The following is a 24,541-nucleotide window of genomic DNA, read 5'->3' as shown; positions in this document are numbered from 1 at the left end:
CTATTTATTCGTAAAAAGAAACATTAAAGTCACTTACAATATGGAGTCTTAACATACATTTTCCAGCTGAACTTGCTGAGATTTGATGGTGAAATTTTTTCAATACTTCTTTGAAATAATTACATTAATGATTGAAATAATATATAAGTACATTAGACATATACACATCTTTAAGAATATTTACTATTACTAGGTGTAAAAAATAGATTCTTGCCTTCATATATACATATACTGATGTACAAGTCAAAAATTAAAAGTGAAAAAATTAGCAAGTGTTGGATACAAATGTTGATATGCATTACATGATAAAACTGATTCATTATCATTTATTTTCAACAGAAAGAATAACATTTGATATATGCTGTTACAAGTGTATAGAAAACAGTATTATTGTCATATGTAATGAGTATTTTATACAATATAGCAATTTCTAAGATGATAAATAGAATGCTCATTCCTGAATATGTCTTAGCTTTTATCAATCAAGAAATTTCTTGATTTTTTCTAGTAGAGAATTCTTCAGTTGCCTTAAAATTACGTTTTGTAAACATCACTTTGTTCTGATTGATCAAATACTTATAAGAGTTTAATATTGCCTACTTTGAACTGTCATGAAATCTGCAAAATTCCAGATCAATTCACCAATAAAAAAACCTCTCTCTCGAAGAAAGTCAAAAGCTTTGTGATATTCCATTAGATATTCAGTTTGATAATCTTCTGTGAAAATAAATGCTGGGTCCTTGAATAAAAAAAATTCATCTTGAGTAAGTTGGTTATGAGATGCAAAAATTAAATTTTTCAATCAAATTTTAAATGTTTATTTACAAATTAGAATCATGTACAAAATTGTATCAAACACATTTTTTCATAGTATCTATTTTATAGAGAATCATTTAAAAATTACTTAAAATTAGAGTGACTGAAAAAATTTACCAAAAAGATGAATTAAAATTTCTATAGTAATTTCTAAATGTTCAGCATATATGTGTTTATTTTCAATCCATAAGCAGCTGGAAAGACAAAATTTAAAGTTTTCCCATAATAAAAAGTATTTACAATAAAACATCCTCTCACACATCAGCTTTATCCCAACAGAACTTTCTCTTCTCTACCTATCTAAACACTGATATGAATCTTACCTTTGTTGCTCCAACCTTTGTACCCCACTATATTGTCCATAGCAAGTTAAATCTTCTGATTCTCTTCACTTGTGTCTATGTGACACCTATCCCAGATCTGTATATAAGCTCCTCATTATTACTTCCTACTCACATTTTGAGATGTTCTAAATTAGCATACCTGAAATCAACTATACCAGTACAGTGCTAAATTCCACACACTTCCTCACAATGTTTAGCTGGAATCCCACACTGATAAGGTGCAGGGACCAATGAGAGCAAGATTCACACATAAAACACTTGTGTACAAAAGAAGTATGCAAAAAGAAGATATAGTAAAAGCAAACTAGTGGGATCCACACTATTTCTAGAATAGGTATGCTCTTTGCCCAGACGACATGGAATCTATTTCCTGGGAGATAAAGGATGATTGACTTCAGAGGCAAAATCTTAACATTATTAGAAGAACATGAATTCATCAACTATTACTCTCTTAAGGCAGCCAAATGCCTCATCATCTAATTAGTTATGCACATGAATGAATTAACATGCTGTCCCTATCTACTATCTATTGAAACCACAGCCAAGGGAATGGGTTTAGAGGAATCAAGCAGACAAGGTCCTATACCTAAACAGTGAAATTATAGGGTTGTGGACCCAAATCTAGATACAATGCAGCAGGAACACTTTGTATTTGGTCTCCTTTAAACATGTAATATTATTGGAACCCAACCTGAAAGTTGCAGAATCTTTCATGTTGAGCCATCGAACTTATGATAAGGCAAGCAATGCAAAAGTGGACAAATTTTCACCCAAACCTGAAAATGTGTATATATGCAAAATTGTTATATGCAAAATATAACACAATGAACTTGAAATTACAGGACCTGTCATGTCTCACACAACATAAATAAAGAGATTACTCAGACTGGGACTATAAACAGCAATCCTAATTCCCCAACTTGAGAGGCAAAGCAATACCTCCAGAATTATGAGGAGGATGTTGAACAAAATAAGTTCAACCAATGGCACAGGCATTGATTCTTCATGTGAAGAATTATGAAGAATCAGGGACCCTTTATCATTATCATCAGAAATGAATATAATGACTAAAATTAAAGACTACACACAACGTACTGAATAGTAAAGAGTCATCTCATAACTGGAATTATGAGGAAACTTCCACGTAGGCAGGTTCTGCTCGTATGATCCATCTGGAAAAACTATACAGGATTATTGGTGGGAGGTCACCCAGCTTTGCCTTCTTCTCTTCGAGTAGATTAATAAGTTCAAGCATCACTCAGGAGGAACAGACCTCTTCCATCACTCTAGCAAATGAAATTTGGGAGTGGCAAAGACTTCCAAGCTGTATTAGAAGAAATAGGATAATCCTAATGAATGAAGCAAACTGACTCTGATTCATTCAATTCCTGGGACAGCAGGTATAGGTAAAATCATCTTAAGTTTTACTCATAATAGTCCATGAGAGATGGTCCAGTAGTGTAATGTTTGTAATTGACATCCAGAAAGTTCATAAAGTGGTCTTATAGAACACCCCATCTCAACTGATAGTTAGTGTGGATTTGGGCAACACCCATTACAGAGTTGGATCCAAATGAAAATGATGAAAGTGTTCCTGATAAAGAATAGAAATATACATAAAAGAAATGAAGTTACTGACCTCTCTTACAAACTAGCTGAGGCATAGAGAATAGCCATGGGGTCAGACAAAAACTTTCCAAGAAGGCAACTGCCACATCATGAAATAATGAGATATAAATGTATTAGGCAAGGTCCACATACCAGTCTGTATAATCTTCTCCAGTAGGTGACATGTCCATGCTACCACAGACATTGAAATGTGACAAATTTGACTAGATGAGACTCTATGAAGTTTCTGTTCCTTCAGTGAAAGCCAAGAATAAGCAATATGCACCAACATATGAGCCCAACCTATCAATGTGACAAGGGATAAGTCACACAACACCTTAGGATCCCAATGGTTAAACAAACAGTGATGTGAACTCTGAACTTGTTATATGCATGAAACAAGACACCGAAGACCCCAAACCAGGCATAAAAGACAATCTAAGTTATAAAAATGAGAAATGAAGGGAATATGAATAGGAGTTCTCTCCTTATCCTCTTTTATAGCTGCTGAAATTTTAGGAAGAAAGATCTTTTGGGATATAAGATAAGTGGAATGGTAAAAAGTCTTGAGAAAATAAATTGTAAACACATCTGAACATCGACATCCACTAGCCAACAAGAGAAAAATAAGTCTTAATTGAAACAGGATATAGGGAACAAGATTCCAAAGGTTCAAATGGAGGAGAAAATAAGGCATGGAGAATCACCTAGGTACCCTAATTAGGAAGCTGAAAATAACATGGAAGACAAACATCTCAAAAAGATGACATAAGCAAACATAAAATCAGGGATTTAAAAACTGGTAAAAAGAAAAGTAGCTTATAAAACAGAGTTATACAGAGAAATGAATGAAAGTACCAAACCTTTGTCAAATAACCGCATCAGAAATCAAGAAATGTACAGAACAGTGGATTGAGAAAAATTAAAACATTTGAAAGACCAGTGATGATAAGTGAATCATTTATGTTAATAAAAATCCAGCAGAGAATGCCAAATGGACTGCATTAATAAAGATGCCACTCAAGAGGGCAGTTCCTGAGGCTGTACAATGGACCACGTAAAAGCCAGAATTAAACCCAGAAAATGGTGATCACCAAATAAAGAATGTCAGATTGAGACTGATATAAAAGGGATGGCCAAAGAGAAAGTGGAAAAGGATGGCACCCCTGAAGATACTGAAGGAATGGAAACCAAGGCTGACCCATCCAATATGGCACCACTAGAGGAACTCGACAGGACAAAGAGCAAGTCAGTGTAAGAACCTTGGCTAACAGATAAATTGAATGGAAGGTGTTAAGTTGAAGAATCATTCAATCCTGACTAAGAGCATCTATGATTAAAGCTACAAAATGAGGGACAGAAGACAAGGATAGGAGTTGGGCATTCCAATGAGTGGTGATAGCATTGATCTGAGGCATCCTGAAACAAGAGCAGATTCAATGAAATACTTATGGGTGAAGCATCCATTTTGTGCAAAGAACTCTGTTGGGATGAGATAACTGATCAGCCACTACTCTCATAACACTTAAAACATGACAGTCAAGGAAAAAAATCTGATGACTGTTGGCCCAAAAGCAAACATCAAACATCTGAAACAAAGAAACCTGAAGGGAGTGCCCTCTTGCTTAGAAATGTAGGAGACGACAGTGGAAATATCCAAGTGAAGCATTACCACTTACCTTTGTAACAATTCAAGAGCTCAAGACATAGCTTGTTAAACTACAAGAATCTCTAAAAGACTGATGTGGAAAGAGGATTTCTCTTTTGTTCAGAGGCCCTTGAATTCCATATCCTCTATACAAGATCTTCATCCTTGGAGAAGAGAGGGAAACTCACTGTTGTGTTGACCCTGTTCAGTCACTAACCAAGACTGAGCAGGCTAAAAACCAACAGGGTCACTGAACAATCCAGTGCAGCTATGTAAATATTCCATTGATCCCTTAACAACTACTGAAGGGAATGCATGTAGGCTTGAACCAAAGAAATAAGCAATTCCAAGAATTCTCACATCCTCAAAAAGTTGGCTTGGTTTGGTGTTTTATGGTGCAAAGTAACTGGGCTATCTATGCCAAAAAGAGATAAAACTGCACACATCAGTGTAGAAGGAAATGACTGTATGAAAAGTGGTGGAAGCCATAGTTGGGTCTGACTGAAACATGAACTGAAAAATACCACTAAATGAATTATGTACTGCATGGGAGTAAGAAGAGACTTTTCTATTTTGATAAGAAACCCAGACCTTGTGGCTTCAGCTAAAAAAGTTCTAGTGTAAAGCTCTGTCAAATGGTAAAAAGAAGAGAGAAGCCAGTTGTCCACATTAATGTTAGTGTAAATACCCAATGAGTAAAGATGATGTGAAAAGGATCTGGCAAAAGATGTAAAGGGCACAAGTACGGTCAAATGGTAGAGCACAAAACTTTAAAAATATTTTTCTTGTGCAAAAAATGGAGATAACAACGTGAATATTTCATGATTAATATAAGTTGATAAGCCTCATCAACATTAAACTTTGTCATCTATAAAAAGGGTGTAAAATGTCAGTTAAAGCAGAGAAATTACTCCATATTAAACCAAGGAGGCTGAAGGAAACAACTAAGATAAGAAAGGTTGATGATAAGTCACCAATCACGCATCTTTTTTTATGCTACAAACAAATGGGAATAAAACCATCAAGAGAGGAGCTAACACAATCTATGGCCTCAATGTGGAGAAATCCTGGATGGTTTGTGATCCACAACTGGATGAAGATAATCCTTGAGAAGGGGAAAGACAAATAGTATAAGAGACAATGAAGAAGGAGTCTCAAAATGAAGGACAAGTCCTCTCATAAGAACTTGAATGACCAAGTGATCAGTGGTAAAGGTCTTTTATATAAACAAGAACCACCTAAGTTGAGCCCCCACAGGTACTCACCAATGTAATTATCAGTGGTGGAGAAAGCCTACTGATAAAGGCAGAATTCTCTCTTATGTTTCAATAGAATGTGGAGCTGAAGCAAGGGTCTGGAAAGCCAAATGGGAGATGCAGGAAACCATATGGTAGAAGACCACAAAAGGCAAGAGCCTAGCATGAAAAAAGAAAATTGGAGATAAGCCACATCCACTTGAGAGTTCACGGAATCTAGAATACCCATAAAATCAAATGTCTAAGAAAAAGAACTTATCTGAAATATCTAAAGGCTGAAGAAGAAAGATGAAAACCTTCAAGGAAAGTATCTCTGTCAGAAAGATTCCAGTAACAAACTAACCAAGAAACCAAAGTAGAAGATAATACATGACTAAGATCTGAAAACTGAGCAGGAGATGTGTGATAGGTGTCAGACAACAATTACAAAGAATATAAAACTGTTGTAAGGGACAAATTCAGGGAAACTGATGTTTAGATTAATAGTAGCATTAGGCCTACAACCCACAATATGACAAAGATCCACTGAATGAGGAAAACAAAATATGGCAGTACTCTGTCAAAATTGATCAGTAAATCAGTAAAGATTAGGGATTCAGCTGGATGACTTTCTCCCAACAAAAAGGGAGAAGATTGATAAGTCACAGAAGAAATGCTCAAGACATGACAAACTTCATGTATTAATGGGAAAAACAGTGCAGGAAGAAGAATGTCCATCCACATCATGTGATTAGCTATCTAGGCAAAGGAAGGAGCCAGAAAAAATAGTCTAAATTATCACCAGTCTGCCTCTGACCCCCTGCAAGCTCAGTTTATGAGACAAAAGGAGAAGAAACATCATACCTCATGTAAGACTCCGCCTCTCTGAATATGAAGGATTGAACATCTTCCAATAGAAAAGAGCCTCCCCCCAATATCCAGGCAACACTAGATTCAAAAGGTGGTAGAGTAAGAACACTAGGAGACTACATGTTAAAGACATGAATGTGAGAATTCATATCTAAAATGTGTTGGAAATTTTTTTTGTAAGAGATAACTAAATGAAACAACAAACTCAAAACCAAAAAAAGACTAGTTGAAAAAAAGATTGTCCAAAGTCCAGATACTACTAAAGTTAAACAACACATAAGACAAACCTACATCCTAATGATGAAAGCTGGAATTAGTGAAATGGCAGTGAAAATGGAAAATAAAACAAACATACACCTTAAATAACTTTTAATATCCTTTTAAAAGGCTCTAGAGATTATGCAAATTAAAACTACAAGATGAAGAAAAGTATTTTTATACTTCAAATGAACATTCACATTGCACTTGATTTGTTAATGGTTTGACTTCAAGTAACAACAATATAAAAATAACGTTTTCAGTAAAAATGCTAATTATAAAATAGTTATTATTGTGTACAAGACACTTTAACAAAATCTTACCAGTTTTTGAAAGCATACATTAAGAAATCTTAGTTACCACATGTATTGTTGTACAAATTAAATTTGTGGCTTATCTCCACTGCAAAATAGTTAATATGTACTTAACAAAAAAAGTGTCAAGTTTATACTGTTCCTATCAATTTCTTACCATGTGCAATCCTGCAACTGTATCAGCTCCATATTCACTTATCATGACAGGTTTTTTATACTTTTTGTAACTCTTTGTGAACACATTGATGATTTGTTTGTAGATCACTTGGGTGTATCCAGGATCACTGTACCAACCAAAGTAGTGATTCTGCATGATTACATCCATAAACTGACCCTAAAGTAGTCATGAATAGTAGTCAATAACTGCATTTTAATTCCATGTATACTAAAATTTTTGTAATGTATAATAAAAAAACATTTCTTTTAAAATATGATGTCTACAAACAGAAAATGTTTCAAAGAAAGTTCATCTGGTCAAAATACAAAATGATTTATCTGTACAAAATCTTATATCTATAAACAGAAGTTTTGATGGCAATATCCATATCAACATCAGCATGGTATTAAAATAAGTGATAACTTAGAAAATCAAATATCTCTATTTGATATATTACATGTTATTATTTTTCATAATAAATAATTTAAGGGTATTTTTCTTTAATAAATTTAGAAAAATTGATAAAAATATATATCAGTTTATCTTCCTTAAAAATCTAAATCCAAAAGATATTCTGTAATCCTTAAGATTACACTTTTTAAAAGAAAATATTAAAAAAAACCCTCAAACACCGTACCAAATACATTTTAAATCTTTAGTTCAAGAATAAATCAAAATTTACCTACCTGCAATCTTAATCTGAGTGAAACTCATGATGAATATCAAAGCATAAAGCTTGAATTTAAAGAGTTCTTTGTGTATAAAGCTAAAAACTAGGTATGTTTAAATAACTATCTATTTATATTCCATTAATTTTATTGTATAAAAGCTAAAACTCCAGAAGTTTAACAACTATTTATTTAAATGAATTAACATAAGTCAATACCTAGTAAATACTAATAATACTTACAGCCAGATCAGTTTCATATGAAACACTCAATGCAGCTGTTACAGGGCGGGATGAATCTAATGTTTTTGTATGGTCCACTAAACTCCTATAAAAAATTAGTAGTTTCAGATGGCCATGTTGAACTAATGCATTATTTCAAGTCAGTTACATAATTATTAACCTTCTGCCAAAGCATCTATTATAAAACTAAAAGATGCTATTGCAGGACAAGTTAAATTCATTACTTTTTTATTCTTGACATTTTCATTAAAATCATATAATCTACATTACTAATGATTTCATATTACAATACAGCAAGCCAAACAATATTTTTATCTTTCTTTTTACTAATTTTACAGTTTTCTAATAAAAATACATAAAATAACATTTAAACTAATTTCTTCCTGTTCTATGCTGCTGCAACTAAAACCTTTTTCTCAATGTTAATGGATTACCAAGCCAGTTTAATTATATCGTATAAAAGCTTAAGTGAAATATTTTTTACAACAATCACTTGTGAAACATCTTGCTGTATGAGCTAGTAAACAAATGGTAATTTACTAAAATATGTGTGAAAATGGTTGGTATGGGTGGAGATAGCTCTATGTAGAGGAGCTAACAATGTTTTGACCTTCTTTGGTCATCGTCAGGTTCACAAAGAAAAAAGGAGGTAACTGACTGATAGCTGACCACATGTTTGAAGGCAGTTGTGTAATTGAGCGTAGGAATGTAGAGGTCATGCTTAGATGTTGGATGTATTTATTAATATAGGTGTAAAGGTGTTCCTTTGTTCGCTCTTCTACATAGAGCTTTCTCTACTCATACCAGCCATTTTTTACATATGTATTTTTCTCTACAAGTGGGTTTTCTCGTCATCATGGGGTAAGTTAAGTAATAGTTGTGATATTATCAGTCTTAATTGATGTAATTTTCACCTATTATCTAACTGGGTTTAATGGTTTGCCATCTTAAGCATTTTATAACTCTTAAGACTTGAATTATCAACTTGGATTATGGCAATCAAGTCTTGGGTAACTAGACTTGACAAAAAAAAAAGGCATTTCTCAAGACTACACTTCTGTATTGTAACTTTTACTATATACTGTAAAAGGAACATCACCTAGTTTATTTTAATACATCTACTACAAAGCAATCTGAACATACAATTTCTAACCAATCTCTGGTATGAGTAAAAGAATTTAAAACTAAACAAAACAATCTTTAAAGAACCATATTACACACAGAAGGTACCTAAGAAATGAATTATTAATATAACTGGATCTTATAATAACTACTTTCCAGATTAAAATGCAGTTATATTCTAGATGGTGGAATTGAATATTTAGATAGATTTAACTCTAATTTTGCCTAACTTTAAGTTAAAAGAAATGCAGGACTCTACATATTATTAATTTACTTTTGTAATACAGAAAAGTTTTAGTAAATACCTATCCACATATTTTCTATGGTGTATTACAATATCTTACAGAAAATAAATGACACCAGTTGTTCTATAGGTAGGAAAATCCTGAATCATTTCAGAGCTTACTTGAAATAGTTTTTTGCTTCAGATTTAGAAGATTTTGGTTCATTTGCAACAGACCACATCACTACTGAGGGATGATTTTTATCTCTTTGTATCATTTCAGCCATTACTTGTAAATGTTTTGTGAGCAATACAGAATCAAAGGCACTGAAAAATAAGTTAATGTTTCTGTTCTCATTTACTTCAAAAATTTCTAACAAATAACATCCTTACTCCTTATATAGTTATACATTTACTATTTTCTATAAGAAAGTATTTTATATTCCTGTTTATAGACCAGTTATTAAGAGCATAGATGCTATTTTAAGATTCTATCAAAAGAGAAAGATAAAATACACACTGTACCATTTAGAATAAGTGTTCAATCAATCAAAAATATTGAAATTATAATTTTAAAAGTATTTCTTTCAACAAAAAAAGAGAGAAATTTTATTTAATAAAATATTTGATTAAAGTTGAATGATTAGGGATGTGAATTGAAAGTCCTAGCACTTGATTTTTATAACTTGTTCAAGATTTAACAACTTCCTATTAGTATGATTGCATTTCTTTAATATATAATGAATCAGATTATTGTCAGAACTTATTAACAATATTAACAATACAGAATGCTTATTAAGTTTAATTCACACTGGCTCAGGTTACTTTCAGAACATATTAGCAGTATAAAATACTGGCTAAATTCTTCCGCGTACACTGTCTCAAGTTACTTTCAGAAATTGTTAACAGTATAGAATACCGATTAAGTTCTTCTACTTACAATGGCTTAGGTTACTGTCAGAACTTGTATAGAGTATAGAATATTGTTTAAATTATATTTACAATGGCTCAAATTACTGTAACAAATTGTTAACAGTACAGAATACTGCACCATATTCATCTACATACACTAGTTCAAGTTATTGATAAAACTTGTTAAAGATACAGAACAGTGGTTAAATTCTTCTGCATACACTGTCTCAGGTTATTGTCAGAACTTGTTAATAATACAGAATACTAGTTAAATTCTATTTACATTGGCTTAGAACCCTGTAAAAAGTTGTTAATAGTATAGAATACTGTTTAAATTAATCTACTTATGCTGGCTCAGGTTACTGTCAAAACTCATTAATAGTACAGAATGCTGGCTAAATTCTTCTACTTATACTGGCTCAGGTTATTGTCAAAACTTGTTAGTGGTATGGAATACTGTTTAACTTCTTCTAGTTACACCAGCTCAGGTTGCTGTCCGAAGTTATTAACAGCACAGAATGCTAATTGAATTCTTCTATTTACACTGGTTCAAGCTACTGTCAGAACTTGGTGGTGACAAAGAAATACTGGTTATTTTATTCTCTTTAAATTGCCTCAGGTTATTGTCAAAATTTAACAGTATACAATACTGATCACATTGTTCTGTTTACACTGGCCCATATTAGAGGTGGAACAAGTTGATAGCAGATAACACTGCACAACAAATTTTTTTGAAAAGTTTTGCTTCCTGAAAAGTTTTTGCTGATTGTGACAGGTACCTGGTGGGTATGCACAAATATAGTTTTGGCTTCATCACATAGGAACTCTGAAAAATAGACAGTTAACTGTTTACAGGCAACAACATATTTAATTGCGTTTATGTTTCTAATACGTTTATGTTTCTAGTTATTAAGTTCAACATAATTAAAAGTGTTTTGCTCCTGATTTTCTTTTATATTGAATGTCCGGTGCATAATGTTTCAGTGTCCAACAGTAGTCGGAAAGCATTGACGAATTCCAGTTGCCCTAATATCGTTTTTCCATTGTAGCAATGTCCTGGTGAAACTGAAGATTTCGATGAAATGGTATGTGATGGGCAAATTAGGATGCAAGTTTCGTGACCAGCAGCCAAAAATCTATAAAAAACACCCAACAGTGTTCAAGAAGTAATAACTTTGTTGTGCAGTGTAATACTCGTTAAATTCTTCTTTTACAGTTACTGAGGTCACTATCAGGTGCTTCATTAAAAGAAATCAATGGTTGTAATTTTTTATGATTTACAATGAATGAGATTATTCTTATAATTCACATCTTACTATCAGAAAACACTTTTTAAGATAATCTGGTTTTCATTAGTGAAAAAAACATAAGAGTTAGTGTCTAAACTTTTCAGACTGAAGTTTTTGGGTTATATTTTATACAATACTACTACTTACAAAACAAAACATCAAAGCTCTCAACATAAACTTACTCTAACCCCACAGCAGGACTTTCATCAATAACAACTACTCCTTGTTTATCAGCTTGGTCCATTATCTCTTCAGCATAAGGGTAATGTGATGTACGGAAAGAATTGGCCCCAATCCATTTTATTAGGTTAAAATCTTTTACAATAAGTGGAAGATCAACCCCTTTGCCTCGAATCTATCAATAAATAATTACAGAATGAATCCATTATTATTAAATATCTCAAATGTGAAAGCATTCAGTAAGTAAACATCACATCATCATATATTCTCATATCCTCAGCCTGTGGTACATTTCAGTTTATTTAGCCAATAATATATTAACAGCAGCACATCAAACTAAAAACAAACTTCTAGCATATGTCCAAAGTACAAAAAAATCTTAGTAATATACCCTTAACACATCTCAAAAATATAGTCTTAATAGCATACATTTGCATCTTCATGCTTTCCAAATCCCATAAAGTAGAAGGGCTTTCCATTAATAAGGAAAGTTCTGTCAGTAACTTTCACTGTGCGAATACCAACAGTTTGGTAGTATATATCTTTAACATTGCCACCTTCTAAAGTCACCTATAAAGGAAACATTCATGTATAAACATAGAATTTAAAAGAAAATTTAAATACATATTCAAATTTGTATATGAAGTATGTAGCTATAACTGAACATTTGATTTTATACTTAGAAATCTTTCTTGAAATAATGAAATAATTAGTTATTGGATCCTATAACAAAATAATTCTCTTCTTTTTTTTAAGAAATGTTATAAGATAGTAATAACAATAAACTAATATAAATGATAAAGTTTGAAATGAGCATTGACTTAAACAAAAACCTAGCACTAAACTGAATTCTACATACAAGTGTGTTGTATTTTCTTCATGATTCTGGTGTAGTATACAAGAGTTATTTTTTATATGTTTATGGAAATCAACATTAACAGTTTATTTCACAAGTTAACTTTATTTTTAACTTCAAATGTACTTAAATAATTGAAATTACTATCATCCACCAATTAAATTCACAATCTCCATTTACTACAAATTCCTGTTAGATTAGTACCAGGCATCTGTTAAAAAACAAGAAAAATTACAAGTGTTACACACACTGAATTTTGTGTGTAGGTGAACAAAAAAAAAAGAGAAGAAAACACTGAAGCATTTAGGATTGTGAAATGGTGTAACAGTTACTATTATTATCCTAGTTTGTTTTTCTACATAAGAAAAAGTTAAAACACAAGTATGTTATGAAAAACAATCCCTGATATTCTAAACCTACAGTTGTGTTCTTTTGCAGAAAAAGATTAAAACACATAAATAATAAAAACTGTCATTATGTAAAGAATGATTAATGAGTAACAAGAACAACATGGACGGGTAATATTTTAAACAATGCAGTCAAAGAATACAGTTAATTAATGTTATAACATTTGTACCTTACTTCCTAAACCATCATGTTTTTAAAACAAAACAAGTATGGCTAAACAAGTTTTATTAAAAATTACCATATCAGTATTTAACAAACATTTTACCTTTAAAGTGTACAGATAACCAGGCTGGGGATGCATCCCAACAGGCCACCAGAATTTTGCATTTCTCACAGTAATCACATCCTGACATTTTTTCCCTCGTGCAACAAGATCATTATCCATATCAAAAACTTCTACATGGCATGAAGGGCTTTTATAGAATGGTTGCACAGAGTTGAAAGTTACTACATAGTTTATGATTCCTATAAATTGGATAATATAAATCATATTTCATAAAATAATTCAGTATGTCTATGAAAAAATAGCATTACAATTATTTTACAATCAATAATTTTCAAAAAAAAAGTTACAAAAACCTAGTTGCCAAAATTCTTCCAAACCAAGTTCATTAGCCAGGCTGGGAAGTTTTTGTTGTTTTCTGACAGGCCATGAAAGCAGCTTTATTTATTGTTCTTGATTAAGGCTTTCCTTACATTTTCCCTTTAGTTTGAAATTCTCAAAACTGCATTTAATTTGTAGTGGGTGAATGTATTTGAAGAGAATTGAAATATTGTTCATCATGGATATATCAAAATTAATACACAAGCGGAAAACTCCTTAATGTGGTCAATGTTATGCATTTATCCATTACAGATGAACTTGTGATGGTCTTGATCCATCAGTGAAGATGTCCCATAAGTATGGCAGACAACCTCATGCACTCAAAAGGTTAAGGTAAGATATATATACACTTTAATACCCAGAAACATATTAATGATGCAAGTTTTCCAATTTGCAGGATACGATACACCTTTTTTTGCAGCCAGACAAATACCCTTAAACTGACAATTTTTCACCTAATTTTCAAGCACAATTTCCTCAAAATCTGAAAATTGAGCTTGTGGTGGTTTTTAACTCATAATTTCAGATCTGTTGACACTATAGACTTTACAACTGACATAAATATGCATTATAAATGTACTTATAGTGTGTACTAAAGTAAAGATGATAAGAGGTTTAATTTTTTATGAAATGAGCATTAATGAGTCATTGCAGCATTTGTCCTACTTAGGGCATACTCATCAATATCATAACTTGACACTGAATTAATTTTCTGAGCTTTCCTTAGTTTAAATGAATTCTTCATCTCCCATAAAAGTCTGCACCCACTTTCAGGACCCTCCAGTCATGTTTATAGAAGTTATCAGGAACATGCAACACTTCATTTGTGTTTATTTTTATAATATGCAAATTAGCCACAGTGATAATATTACACAATATGAGTCAGAATATGTTTTTGTATCTATTTCATTATATTTTCATACAAAAAAGCATAATATGAATATGCTTTTTTCTGGTATAAAGGCCAAAACCTTGATAATACTATGTAAATGGTGTATGCTACCTTAAACTCACAGCGTAATATAACATATATAGATCATGATAACAAGGTGGAAATAATTGCTGAAAAATGCACTTTTATGTGTATAGAAATGACTTCTAATGGTCAAGAAGTAATATTTATCAAAATGTAGTTCAAATTTGACAGGCACTGGAACTGCCATCTAGTAGTAGACATAATGTTCCTGGGTTAATGGAACACAAAGAAAAGAACTAGTCTAATTTCAATGATGAAGAGAAGGAAAGGTGGAATGTTTTACAGGACAAACATTTTATGTACTATATAAAGTAACTTTTTCAAAGGATAGTGATGCCATTGCTTTAGCCACATTAGAGAAAATAGTGAATCAGATTAAAGATGACAGCTCAACTATGACAAATGCATTAGCAATTCAATAATAATAATTAGCCAAAGAGAAGTATTCAATGTCATCAGTATTCAATGACATGTAGTCATGGCAGTGTTATGCATACCATTATCATCCTGAGAATTCAAAGGATTGATTTAGGTATCAAATGTGTTTATTGCCACATTGAGACGACATCTTAAACATTTCTTAAGTGGTAAAGACTTAGTTCCAAAAATCAGACATGCTGAGTAATTCAAGAAACAGAATATGCTGGAGGCAGTGAGCTACATTTTGTGTAACAAAAATATTAATATTCTCTCTTAGGGAGCAAAGACACTAGTTGCTGATGGTATAGAAAAAAAACTTTTCCTTGATTTATTCAACAATCAATCCTTAAAACCACGTAAAAAGGGTGTGAAATACTTTCCAAACAAGGAAACAGGTATGATAATGTGGGTGCAATTATTTTTCACAAACTGTCAAAAACTGTGACAGACTGATATAAAAGTGAAACAGGGAGTGGATTATGCTTCTGGAATTATCATTTATTATAACTTGAGGTTCTTGAACTAGATAATCTCCATGATTGAAAATCCACCGATGAGAAGCAATTGCATGTGTATACTGACTACTGCAAAAGCCAACCTTAAAGAACAATATGCTGATTACTTAAATGGAACATGTTTCCAAACATGTTAAATACACACTCAGAATGTCCTCGACTGCCATTCTGAACAACTGTTATGTGTGTGTTCATCACCTTTGAGTTATTGAATATATCCTACAATACAATTGTGAAGACCACCAAATAATTCTTTCCAATTACATAGACAAATTCAAACTGTTTATGAGACATCAGTTACAAGTTCATAGTTTATTGCAAAATTTATCTCATACAGTAGTATACACATTGTAATGGACTACAAGATGAAATTGGGACAAATATACTTCCAAGAAAAAAACCATAACAAATATTGTATGGATCACTAGTGTATAACAGTCATGAGCCAGAATGTTTGGAAGTACATGATTTTAGCATATGTTACAATGACCACATTTATGTGGTGGAGACTACAAACAAGACTAGACTGCTATTTTACTGATTGTTGAAGTCTTGCTCATTTATGTAAAGAAAGACTTCACAGAGATAAAGGAAATAATCTTTTAACACAATAGTGCTTGATACTACCAAAATGGCCAAATTCTGTATGGAATGCTTCTCTCAAAATGGAAAATGTCCAATTTATGGGCATTTTGAAAAAGATATGTCATTCTTAGTCTAGCACTGTGATTCAAGAAATTATATGATCATCAAAAGAAATGTTGCAGACAGTTTGCAAATCAAAGGTGGAATATATATCAGTGTAACAGATTTGATTGTACTGAATCAAACAAAACTGCAAGTTTTTATATGAGCACAAAGAAAAATTGAACATATTCTCAAACAAAAGTACCTTGACACAATTAAATGACATGTAATTATGATTTAGAGCAAATGCACATACAACTTTAATCTTGGCTTCAATCAACTTTTGATGTAACATTACCTATAAAACCAACTGCTTGCTTTCATAATGAGAATGATACTCCCATTTTGAATGAGTTTAATTTGAATTAATCGTTAATCACCACAGATGACACTAATAATGTCAGTGATTCCATAACCAATACTTTACTGAAATGTGATGATGCTAATAATGCACATGTAATAGAAGGTACTGAAATGATAACTGATGATATGACTGGAATTGTAATTTTTGTTAGTCAAATGAAAACTTCTCATATAAGATACAAGAAAAATCACAATCATCACATTTAGTACCAGATGGTAGTTCTGTTTGGTAACTGAATGATCCAAGGAAGACAATTCAAAATATTCCACATGTAATCATGTTTTTTGAGTCCAAAGATAATGAAATAACATTTGCAAAGCTGATTTTGGCACAGAGATATCACACACTGTGCACTGGCTGTTGCAAAAAATCTCAATGATAAGAAAAAGACTGATTTTTTTTCAAGGAAGTACCCTATCATCTGAAATCATTTTAATGGAAGATATTAATGCAATCAGTAGCAATGAAACATTTCCCCAAGGTTGGGCCTTGTGACCAACATATGGGTGTCATTATGATTCAAATATATCTGTTCTTTCAGAGAATAAATTACCAAAATGTTTGAAGAAGAAGCCAATCCTGATGTCAGAAAAGACAAGTCCTGGGAGAATGCATGAATATGCATTCAGTAAATGTTCTCAACACTTTGGCATTACAGCCAAATATGACTTAACATGCACTGATCGATATCTATCAAGATACATACCAGTAGCATTCAGCAATTGTATCTTCACCATATTATCGGCATTTTTGATTAGCATAATGGTATTATTACACCTGTAAAAGTGCTACCAATCTTCAAAGAGTGATATCCCTGGCATGATAATGTGTCCCAAGTGGAAAACTGTGCTCCATATTCTACTGACAACCAGATCACATCCAAGACATCCTCCATGAAGGTCAACATGATAAGAAGTATTAAATACGACAGAGCTCATAATCACTACGATGCAAGTGATTATATCCATTTAACATACCCTTTCTAGGTTTAAGTTTCATGAATTCCAAGAGCCCATAATTTTCTGAGGGAAAAAAAATATATATATATATACAATTTTTTTAAAAGTATCCTTGAACTCCTATTTTGTAAAATCATCCATTTATGTTACTTTTAGTACCTGAAACACAGTCCCACATCCACACTATAACACAAATTACTAACAAAGTGTTGCTATATTTCAAGATTTGGTTTATAAACTTGGTGTTAATAAGGCAAGAAACTAAATATTACAAAACAACATTTTCTGTTTGTATTTTATCATAATCTGCAAGTAGTACTTGATTAGAATTTTGACTTATCATTTTCTTACGATATGCTCAAATATGCTTCTTGATAAAGCCTTGTAGATTGAACCACATGAAAAACTGGTTCTCAAAGAAATGTTCCTACATGTTCAAATATCTGACTGTAAAATTTATTAACTGAGACAGTAAAAGCAAAGAACTTGATGATGAAGGAAAAATACCTTAAAGTGTAACTTTTTGTAAAGATGCTTATAAAACTATTGAATAAATTTTGAAAAATATCTTTCCAAAGACAAAAAAAAACAACAAAAAAACACAAATAATGTATTGTAGCACTGCCTGCTGAGTTGAAAAGATATATTGTGTTTGACACAGGCAGAAACTGGTATTTATACAAAATGTAAATGGGGGCAAATGCCCACTCTTGCCCCTTCCTGCATGTGGCCATGCAGTTATTCAAAGAGCTTGCTGTAAATATGATAATTATAAAAAACATTAACATTAACTCTCAACTTTATTAGTGGGATTTCAGTGCAAGACTTCCATACAATAGTTGAGTGATATAACTACAATAACACTTGATCTTTGTTACTGAACATCAGAAAATAATTCAAATCTAATTTAAACTATCATGTGTTGTTCTATTTGTTCCTTGTATAATAATATCTTTCTCTAAACAATAAGAGTTAGATTAAGAAAAAAAAACATTAAAAAATCCTCACTTGATTAGGATTTTAGAGCAAAGCAACCACTGAAGATTAACCACTAAACCAATCTGAACCTTACCAACAAAGTGAGCATTACAAACAGAGAAGTAAGCATTATCAACAAAGGAAGCATTATGAACAGATAGGAGCTTTTATATAAATACATACTAAGAAGAGAGAATGTTACAAATGATTCTGCTCTGAAATCAACATTGGGTAAACAATGGCATAGAATGTTTGTTAAGATTAAACCTACTGTTGCTCTTTAGCCATCTTGTTTCCCTAAGGATCAGAACGAGGAAATTGTTTTGGTTACACTATGCATTGGTCAGTTTTTTAGCTCACTGTTTTCTTTTATCCACCAATGTGTAGCCTTTGTGACACTCAAGTCACAACTGCACAAGTTTTACTGATGTGTTGTTGTTATGACTGTGAGAAGTGGCACCATTTTAGACATGTGTTTTCTAAGAGTTTATCCCTGACATTGGACAATGTCATAGGTAATGGCCACACTGACAACTTAATTATGTTTTCAGCTTTTAATGAATCATAGGCCTTTTTAATTTTATTTAAGTTTCTTTTTACCTGATTTACTGTCTTTGTTTAGTTTTAACTTTTTATTATTTTATATTTTATAGTCTTTATTTCTGACATTTCTACCAGTCATTTGGAGCAGACAGACTAGTTACTTTGTGCTATAAAGCACCAAATAATCTAACTGAAAGCAGTGTAGTATTTGTGACTAGCTAGAACTCGAGAATCAATGTTTGGAAGTCAGCAGATGTTTAGCATATAAAAATAAAGCTGTTGTTTACTTAATTAGAATAATATATAAATATTCAACATCCACAAAAACTTTGTTGTTAGTATTTGTTGAAACACAATCAAAGTTCTGATATCACAAGTTGTTCAATGCATAAAAAAGTTTATATTGTTAAATGTTTAACCAGAATCAGTATTCAAAAATTTAGTTGTTTAATAGGTGAAAAAATGGTGGTAGCTTTACTGGTGAAACCATGTTCACAATAAATGAAATATTTGTGAAGTTATTATTTTCCCACACTGAAAATATATAACCAATAGCTACTCACTTCCTCTCTCATATCTCCAGGTATTTTCATTCAGTGCTGGCTTCTACATGTAAATGTTTTTCATATGCTACAAGCCTTGAACCCCTCCTTACACCATGATTAATATGGTAGTCTGCATCTTCTCATGTAAATTTTCATCAAACAGTCCATCAAGAGGAGCTTGACACACCCTCCTAACACATGTGACTATTACTTTGAGATTAGGCAGAAAAGAAACATTGGTTTTAAGTGGGGAGGGGTAAGATGTGTGAAATGGGATAAGTTCCTATCTAAAGACAGTAGGAAGGAATGTAACAATATAGTGGTGCACACCAAATCAAAACCCCATTGAATTAGTTCTGCACTACACAACATTAGCCTAAGGTAGTAGAAAGTTATGGTGGTGAAGCATCAAAGGAAAACCCATCATTTTTAGATACAATATCCTCCAGGTAGAACCACACAAAAGCTGGAGTACACATGAATAAAATATCAACCTCTAAGACCCACCCAAATGATGTGAAAATCATGAAGTAAAAATTACTAAAATAAGGTAGGTAAAGGAAGCATGGACAATAAGTGTGAGGTCCAGTTCCAATCCAAAAAAACCACTCACTGGAAAATGACATCCATATGATGGTAGTATCCAATCAGATGGATGAACTATAATGTGACAGATCTACTCAAAAGCAATATCAATCTCCTAAGAGCACAACATGGAAGTATAACACCCCTGTAAAAAATATGAAACCTCTCCTTCTGGATAAAAGCTGGGAGTAGCATCAACCCTAAGGCTCACCAAACAGAGGTGAAGTGTATTTGTGAAATATGCATATCATCTCCCAGCTACAACCACAAAGAACCTAGATCACAAAGTCAACTACTAGATCCAACTATACGGAAGTGGACCACCTCTATACATATAGACGTAACAGATAGAACCATACAGGTGTTGGGTAAAATGTTAACCTCTGTGACCCACTGCATGGAGGTGTAGCACATGATATGAAAACTGAATGCCATTTACACTGGCAGAACATCACTGCTGTACTCCCTACTAAAGTGAAAAGATCACATTTAAGATGGCTCCTCCATGGTCCATCATCCCAATGGCTCAGAGCTAAAGAGTGGCAAAGACTCTTATACTCCTCTAGAAGAACAGTGGAAGACAAAATGTATTGGAGAGTCCACAGGAATGCTGACAATGAAGACAGTGCAATGGCTGATTGTGAAATCCCTGATTTATTCAATCAAAGGACCAGCAGGGATGTACAGCTGTCACTTTCTGCTTTACCATTGTAAGTCCATAGGAGATGAAAGTATGAGATGTAGTCCACTTGCCTGCCTGAATAATTTCCTCCAACAAACAATGGAAGTTAGATGCCAAAGATATGATGCAATAACACTGGGAATGGACTGCAGGATAAAAAAGACAGAAAGAAATAAGCCAGTCTAATATATTGGTGAACCTAACCTGTAAGGGAAGAAGGAGAAAGTTCACATACAGAGAAATGGTGCCAGGAGAAGAAAAGGTAGGAATAGAAAACATGGAAGAAAGATGTGCAAGCAAAGTAACAATGAAGAGGAGGAATGTTACATAGAAGCCTAAATGGATCAGACTGGATATAAAATTGGAAAATGGAGGGAAGGTGGATTGGTGAGAAGGAAGAATGTCCCTCATGAGCTACCAAAGTTTTGGGTAGAAATAAATGATCTGGATAAAATGGAGCATATGTAGAATAGAACAGAGTGCATGACACTTGAATGGCAAAAATATCAGACTGACGATATCCTCAGGTGAAAAAGAATAAAAAAAAAGTCTTAAAAATACATCACACATGGAAACTAAGAATATAATTTCAAATGGAAGGAGTATAAAGGCAATGAAAAACAATACCGACATTCCAATCTACAATAACTGTCCAATGAACAGGTTGATGAATCCAGAAAGAATCAAATAAAATGAACAAGCAGGAGAGAATAACACCAGACAGTACCTGGGAAAACAGAAGATGTTGGATAGGACTACTCTATAACTTGCCTTGGAAGAGACAATAGCCACATGATCAAACAGTCAGGTGAAGAAATTCATAAATGAAAAAGCAATTGACAGAAAAGGGGAAAATTCCTAACTCAAAAACCCATGGGAAAAAGACTTCCACTTATGTTGATAAACCACAGACGTACAATGTATGGTCTGTGTTAAAAGTAAAGCAACACATGCTGACAATCTTGATCTTCTTACATGGGAAAAGATAAATGCCAGGCATGAAGTCAAAGTGTTTCAAGAGCAGGATGAAGTATCAAGAATTAAGGTTGATTAAGAAGGGATGAATTGAGAGGAAGAGGTATTGGTTTTAGTACAGAGCTGAAAGATATAAGGAAAACAAGTTGCACTGTCCAATAAAGAGCAATCAGGAAGTCATGGCACAGAGCGGAATGGACAACTAAAGTCACCCTGGGAATGAGTTGAATGGAAGGTAGACATTAAAATACTTAATGGTCCATTCCTGAATGAAAGCATCTACTGCTTTCATTTGTCATGTTGAACCACCAATGAAGATTGTCTGTAATGGAAAAAAAAAAGGGAATTGTGGAGTCCAAGGGATTTGAAACAAGATTTCAATGGTCATGCTATATCCTCTTAAGTGCTCAACCAAAGAGGATAAGGTCTTCCACAAAAACCCAAGTCTCCAAAAGCAATAGAGCCTTACGTGCAGAAACAAAGGGTAGAAAAAAAGAGCATGGAGAACTGAAAGCTCTTCAAAATGGAGATGAAGTGGTGAAGGTAGGTTTCAACTGAAGTACATGTTAAGAACCACATGTAAGTAGGTAAAATATTGAGTCAGCTCGAAGAAAACTTTTCCAATTTCAGAATCCATCTAACTCAAGTAGCTTTTATCAATGTTAAAAGCAAGTAAATGTGTTGAGAAGACTCCAATTTGGAATGAGCTAATAGGAGCCAGTTGTCCATGTTACAGTGGAAGCTCAACCTTCAAGCATACATAAATTGGGCAAAGGTTTTGACTGTTATATAAAATTACATTTGGTGCAGTCAGTCAAAATAGGGAACTGTAGTTTGAGTAAATAACACCTACAGTATCAGCCTATTTCAGCTACTTTTATTGTGATCCCTATTTACAGGTTTCTGAATTCTCAATTCTTTATTTGTTTTCTGGCTTTTTTATGCTTAATTATCTGCAAAGTATATTGATGTGGTAGCTACATTTATGCATTGTAATGATAATATACAGAGCTCGTAGCTAGCTGATATAGTTCATGATGATTTACTATTAACTACTTGATCACATTAGTTCTAAATGTAAACTGTTAAGGTACAACTGGAGATTGTCATGGACATTTCTTTGAGAATATAGTGAACATTTATAGTTTCTGCATAACTAAATTCTCTATATATAACACATAGCAATGAGCAAATATATGCCTAGACTGAAATACAACCCTAAGTGTGTTTAAAATTTCACCAGTAGAAAAGCACCCTTTTCAAATGAAACATCACTTTAAATAAACCTTTATGCCTTTTAAATGTGTAATAAAATTTAATACTATATGCACTTATTTTACTCCTTCATGTATAATATATGAGCTGGCTGCCAAAAGATATTGATTGTATAGTGTACAAAGCCTAGAGAAGCTACGTGTTACAGACATCTAATGTTCATCTATTATTGGCTGTTAATTCCCATTTCATCCTGTACTTAAGCTTTTTAAAGGAATGCTATATTTCAGTATTATCAAAACTTCTTGGACCTATGTGTTTTCATATTTATAAGAGAGCAAACTTCTAGGGATAATGATAACATTACTTACACTAGAATTATAGTTTATAGCTTTTACACACAAGAATCTCCTACAACTTCAGTGAATAGGCAAGAATTTTAGTCCCTTTTAAATACCCCTACAACCTTTGCCATGTCTTATTTAGTATTCTAAAAAAAAAGATTGGATGCAATACACCAAGCTGGTTTTGTTGTAGGCTGGAAACAGAATAATAACAATTACAAATGAGTCATCTTGATCAAATTTTCCTTTGCTTGTTAGTCTAATGTGTGTTTTTTATGTGTGCAGCCTTAGCAGTTCATAGTAAAAATTTTAAAGTTCTGTTTTGAGTTATAGTTTCTTATAATAGCTGTTCCAATTCTGTGCTGACCTTTATATACAAAAAACTTTTTCACATGCCATAGTCTCAAACTCTCATGCACCTTACAACTGACTAATTCAAATGCATCTCACACAGAAATTATCATGCACCAATCTTCCATCAATAACAGTACAACATTTTCTGATGCACGTGACTCCCTTCTCTTTGATTTGACTGAACTATATAACTTTGAGTTTTGCTGAAACTGAAAGAACTGTTTTTCAGCTGGGAAGAAGAGTGAGAAGCATGAGAGGAGGTACACACTTGTCTAAAATATATTTTCAGTGTAGGGAAATTATAACTTTTGATACTATACATTACATTTTCTTCCATAAATAGCTAAAATCCCATACTGAAAAGATGGAGGGAAAGAAAGAAGCATCCTACCAAAGCATCCAAAAGGCACCCTAAAAGAGTATATCCTCGCAGTAGAGGATCATATGTGGGAGACTACACTACATCTGTAGCAGGTATGCTTTTCGACCAGCGTAAAAAGAGGTGTCACAGGTATGGGCAGAAAATAGGTGAAGCATATCCAAAAAGGAAAAAAATAAAACCTGTACAGAGATTCACAGCACACAATATTGGAATCTCAATCTCTTAGTGTGCATTAGTGTGGATGTGTGTGTGTGTTTTCTTAT

At 32.8% G+C, this 24,541-nt stretch overlaps 1 protein-coding gene across 6 annotated transcripts in view; it reads right to left on the bottom strand.

Annotated features, from left to right (window-relative positions):
- Window positions 1-24,541, bottom strand: part of LOC143236467 (beta-glucuronidase-like) — a 45,858-nt gene that overhangs the window by 9,132 nt on the left and 12,185 nt on the right. For 5 of the 6 annotated variants that reach the window (XM_076474747.1, XM_076474750.1, XM_076474749.1 and 2 more), the window contains 7 exons: window positions 13,416-13,615; window positions 12,316-12,456; window positions 11,889-12,061; window positions 9,689-9,832; window positions 8,161-8,245; window positions 7,251-7,427; window positions 601-739 (listed from right to left, as the gene is read on the bottom strand). In XM_076474747.1, coding sequence (XP_076330862.1) covers window positions 601-739; window positions 7,251-7,427; window positions 8,161-8,245; window positions 9,689-9,832; window positions 11,889-12,061; window positions 12,316-12,456; window positions 13,416-13,615 — 1,059 coding nt within the window. The remainder of the gene's footprint in view (window positions 1-600; window positions 740-7,250; window positions 7,428-8,160; window positions 8,246-9,688; window positions 9,833-11,888; window positions 12,062-12,315; window positions 12,457-13,415; window positions 13,616-24,541) is intronic. The other variant, XM_076474751.1, reaches the window with a different exon arrangement.

Source organism: Tachypleus tridentatus, chromosome 13 (assembly GCF_004210375.1).
Source record: "Tachypleus tridentatus isolate NWPU-2018 chromosome 13, ASM421037v1, whole genome shotgun sequence".
Taxonomy (NCBI): Eukaryota; Metazoa; Arthropoda; class Merostomata; order Xiphosura; family Limulidae; genus Tachypleus; species Tachypleus tridentatus.
This window is presented reverse-complemented; position numbering and strand designations above follow the sequence as displayed.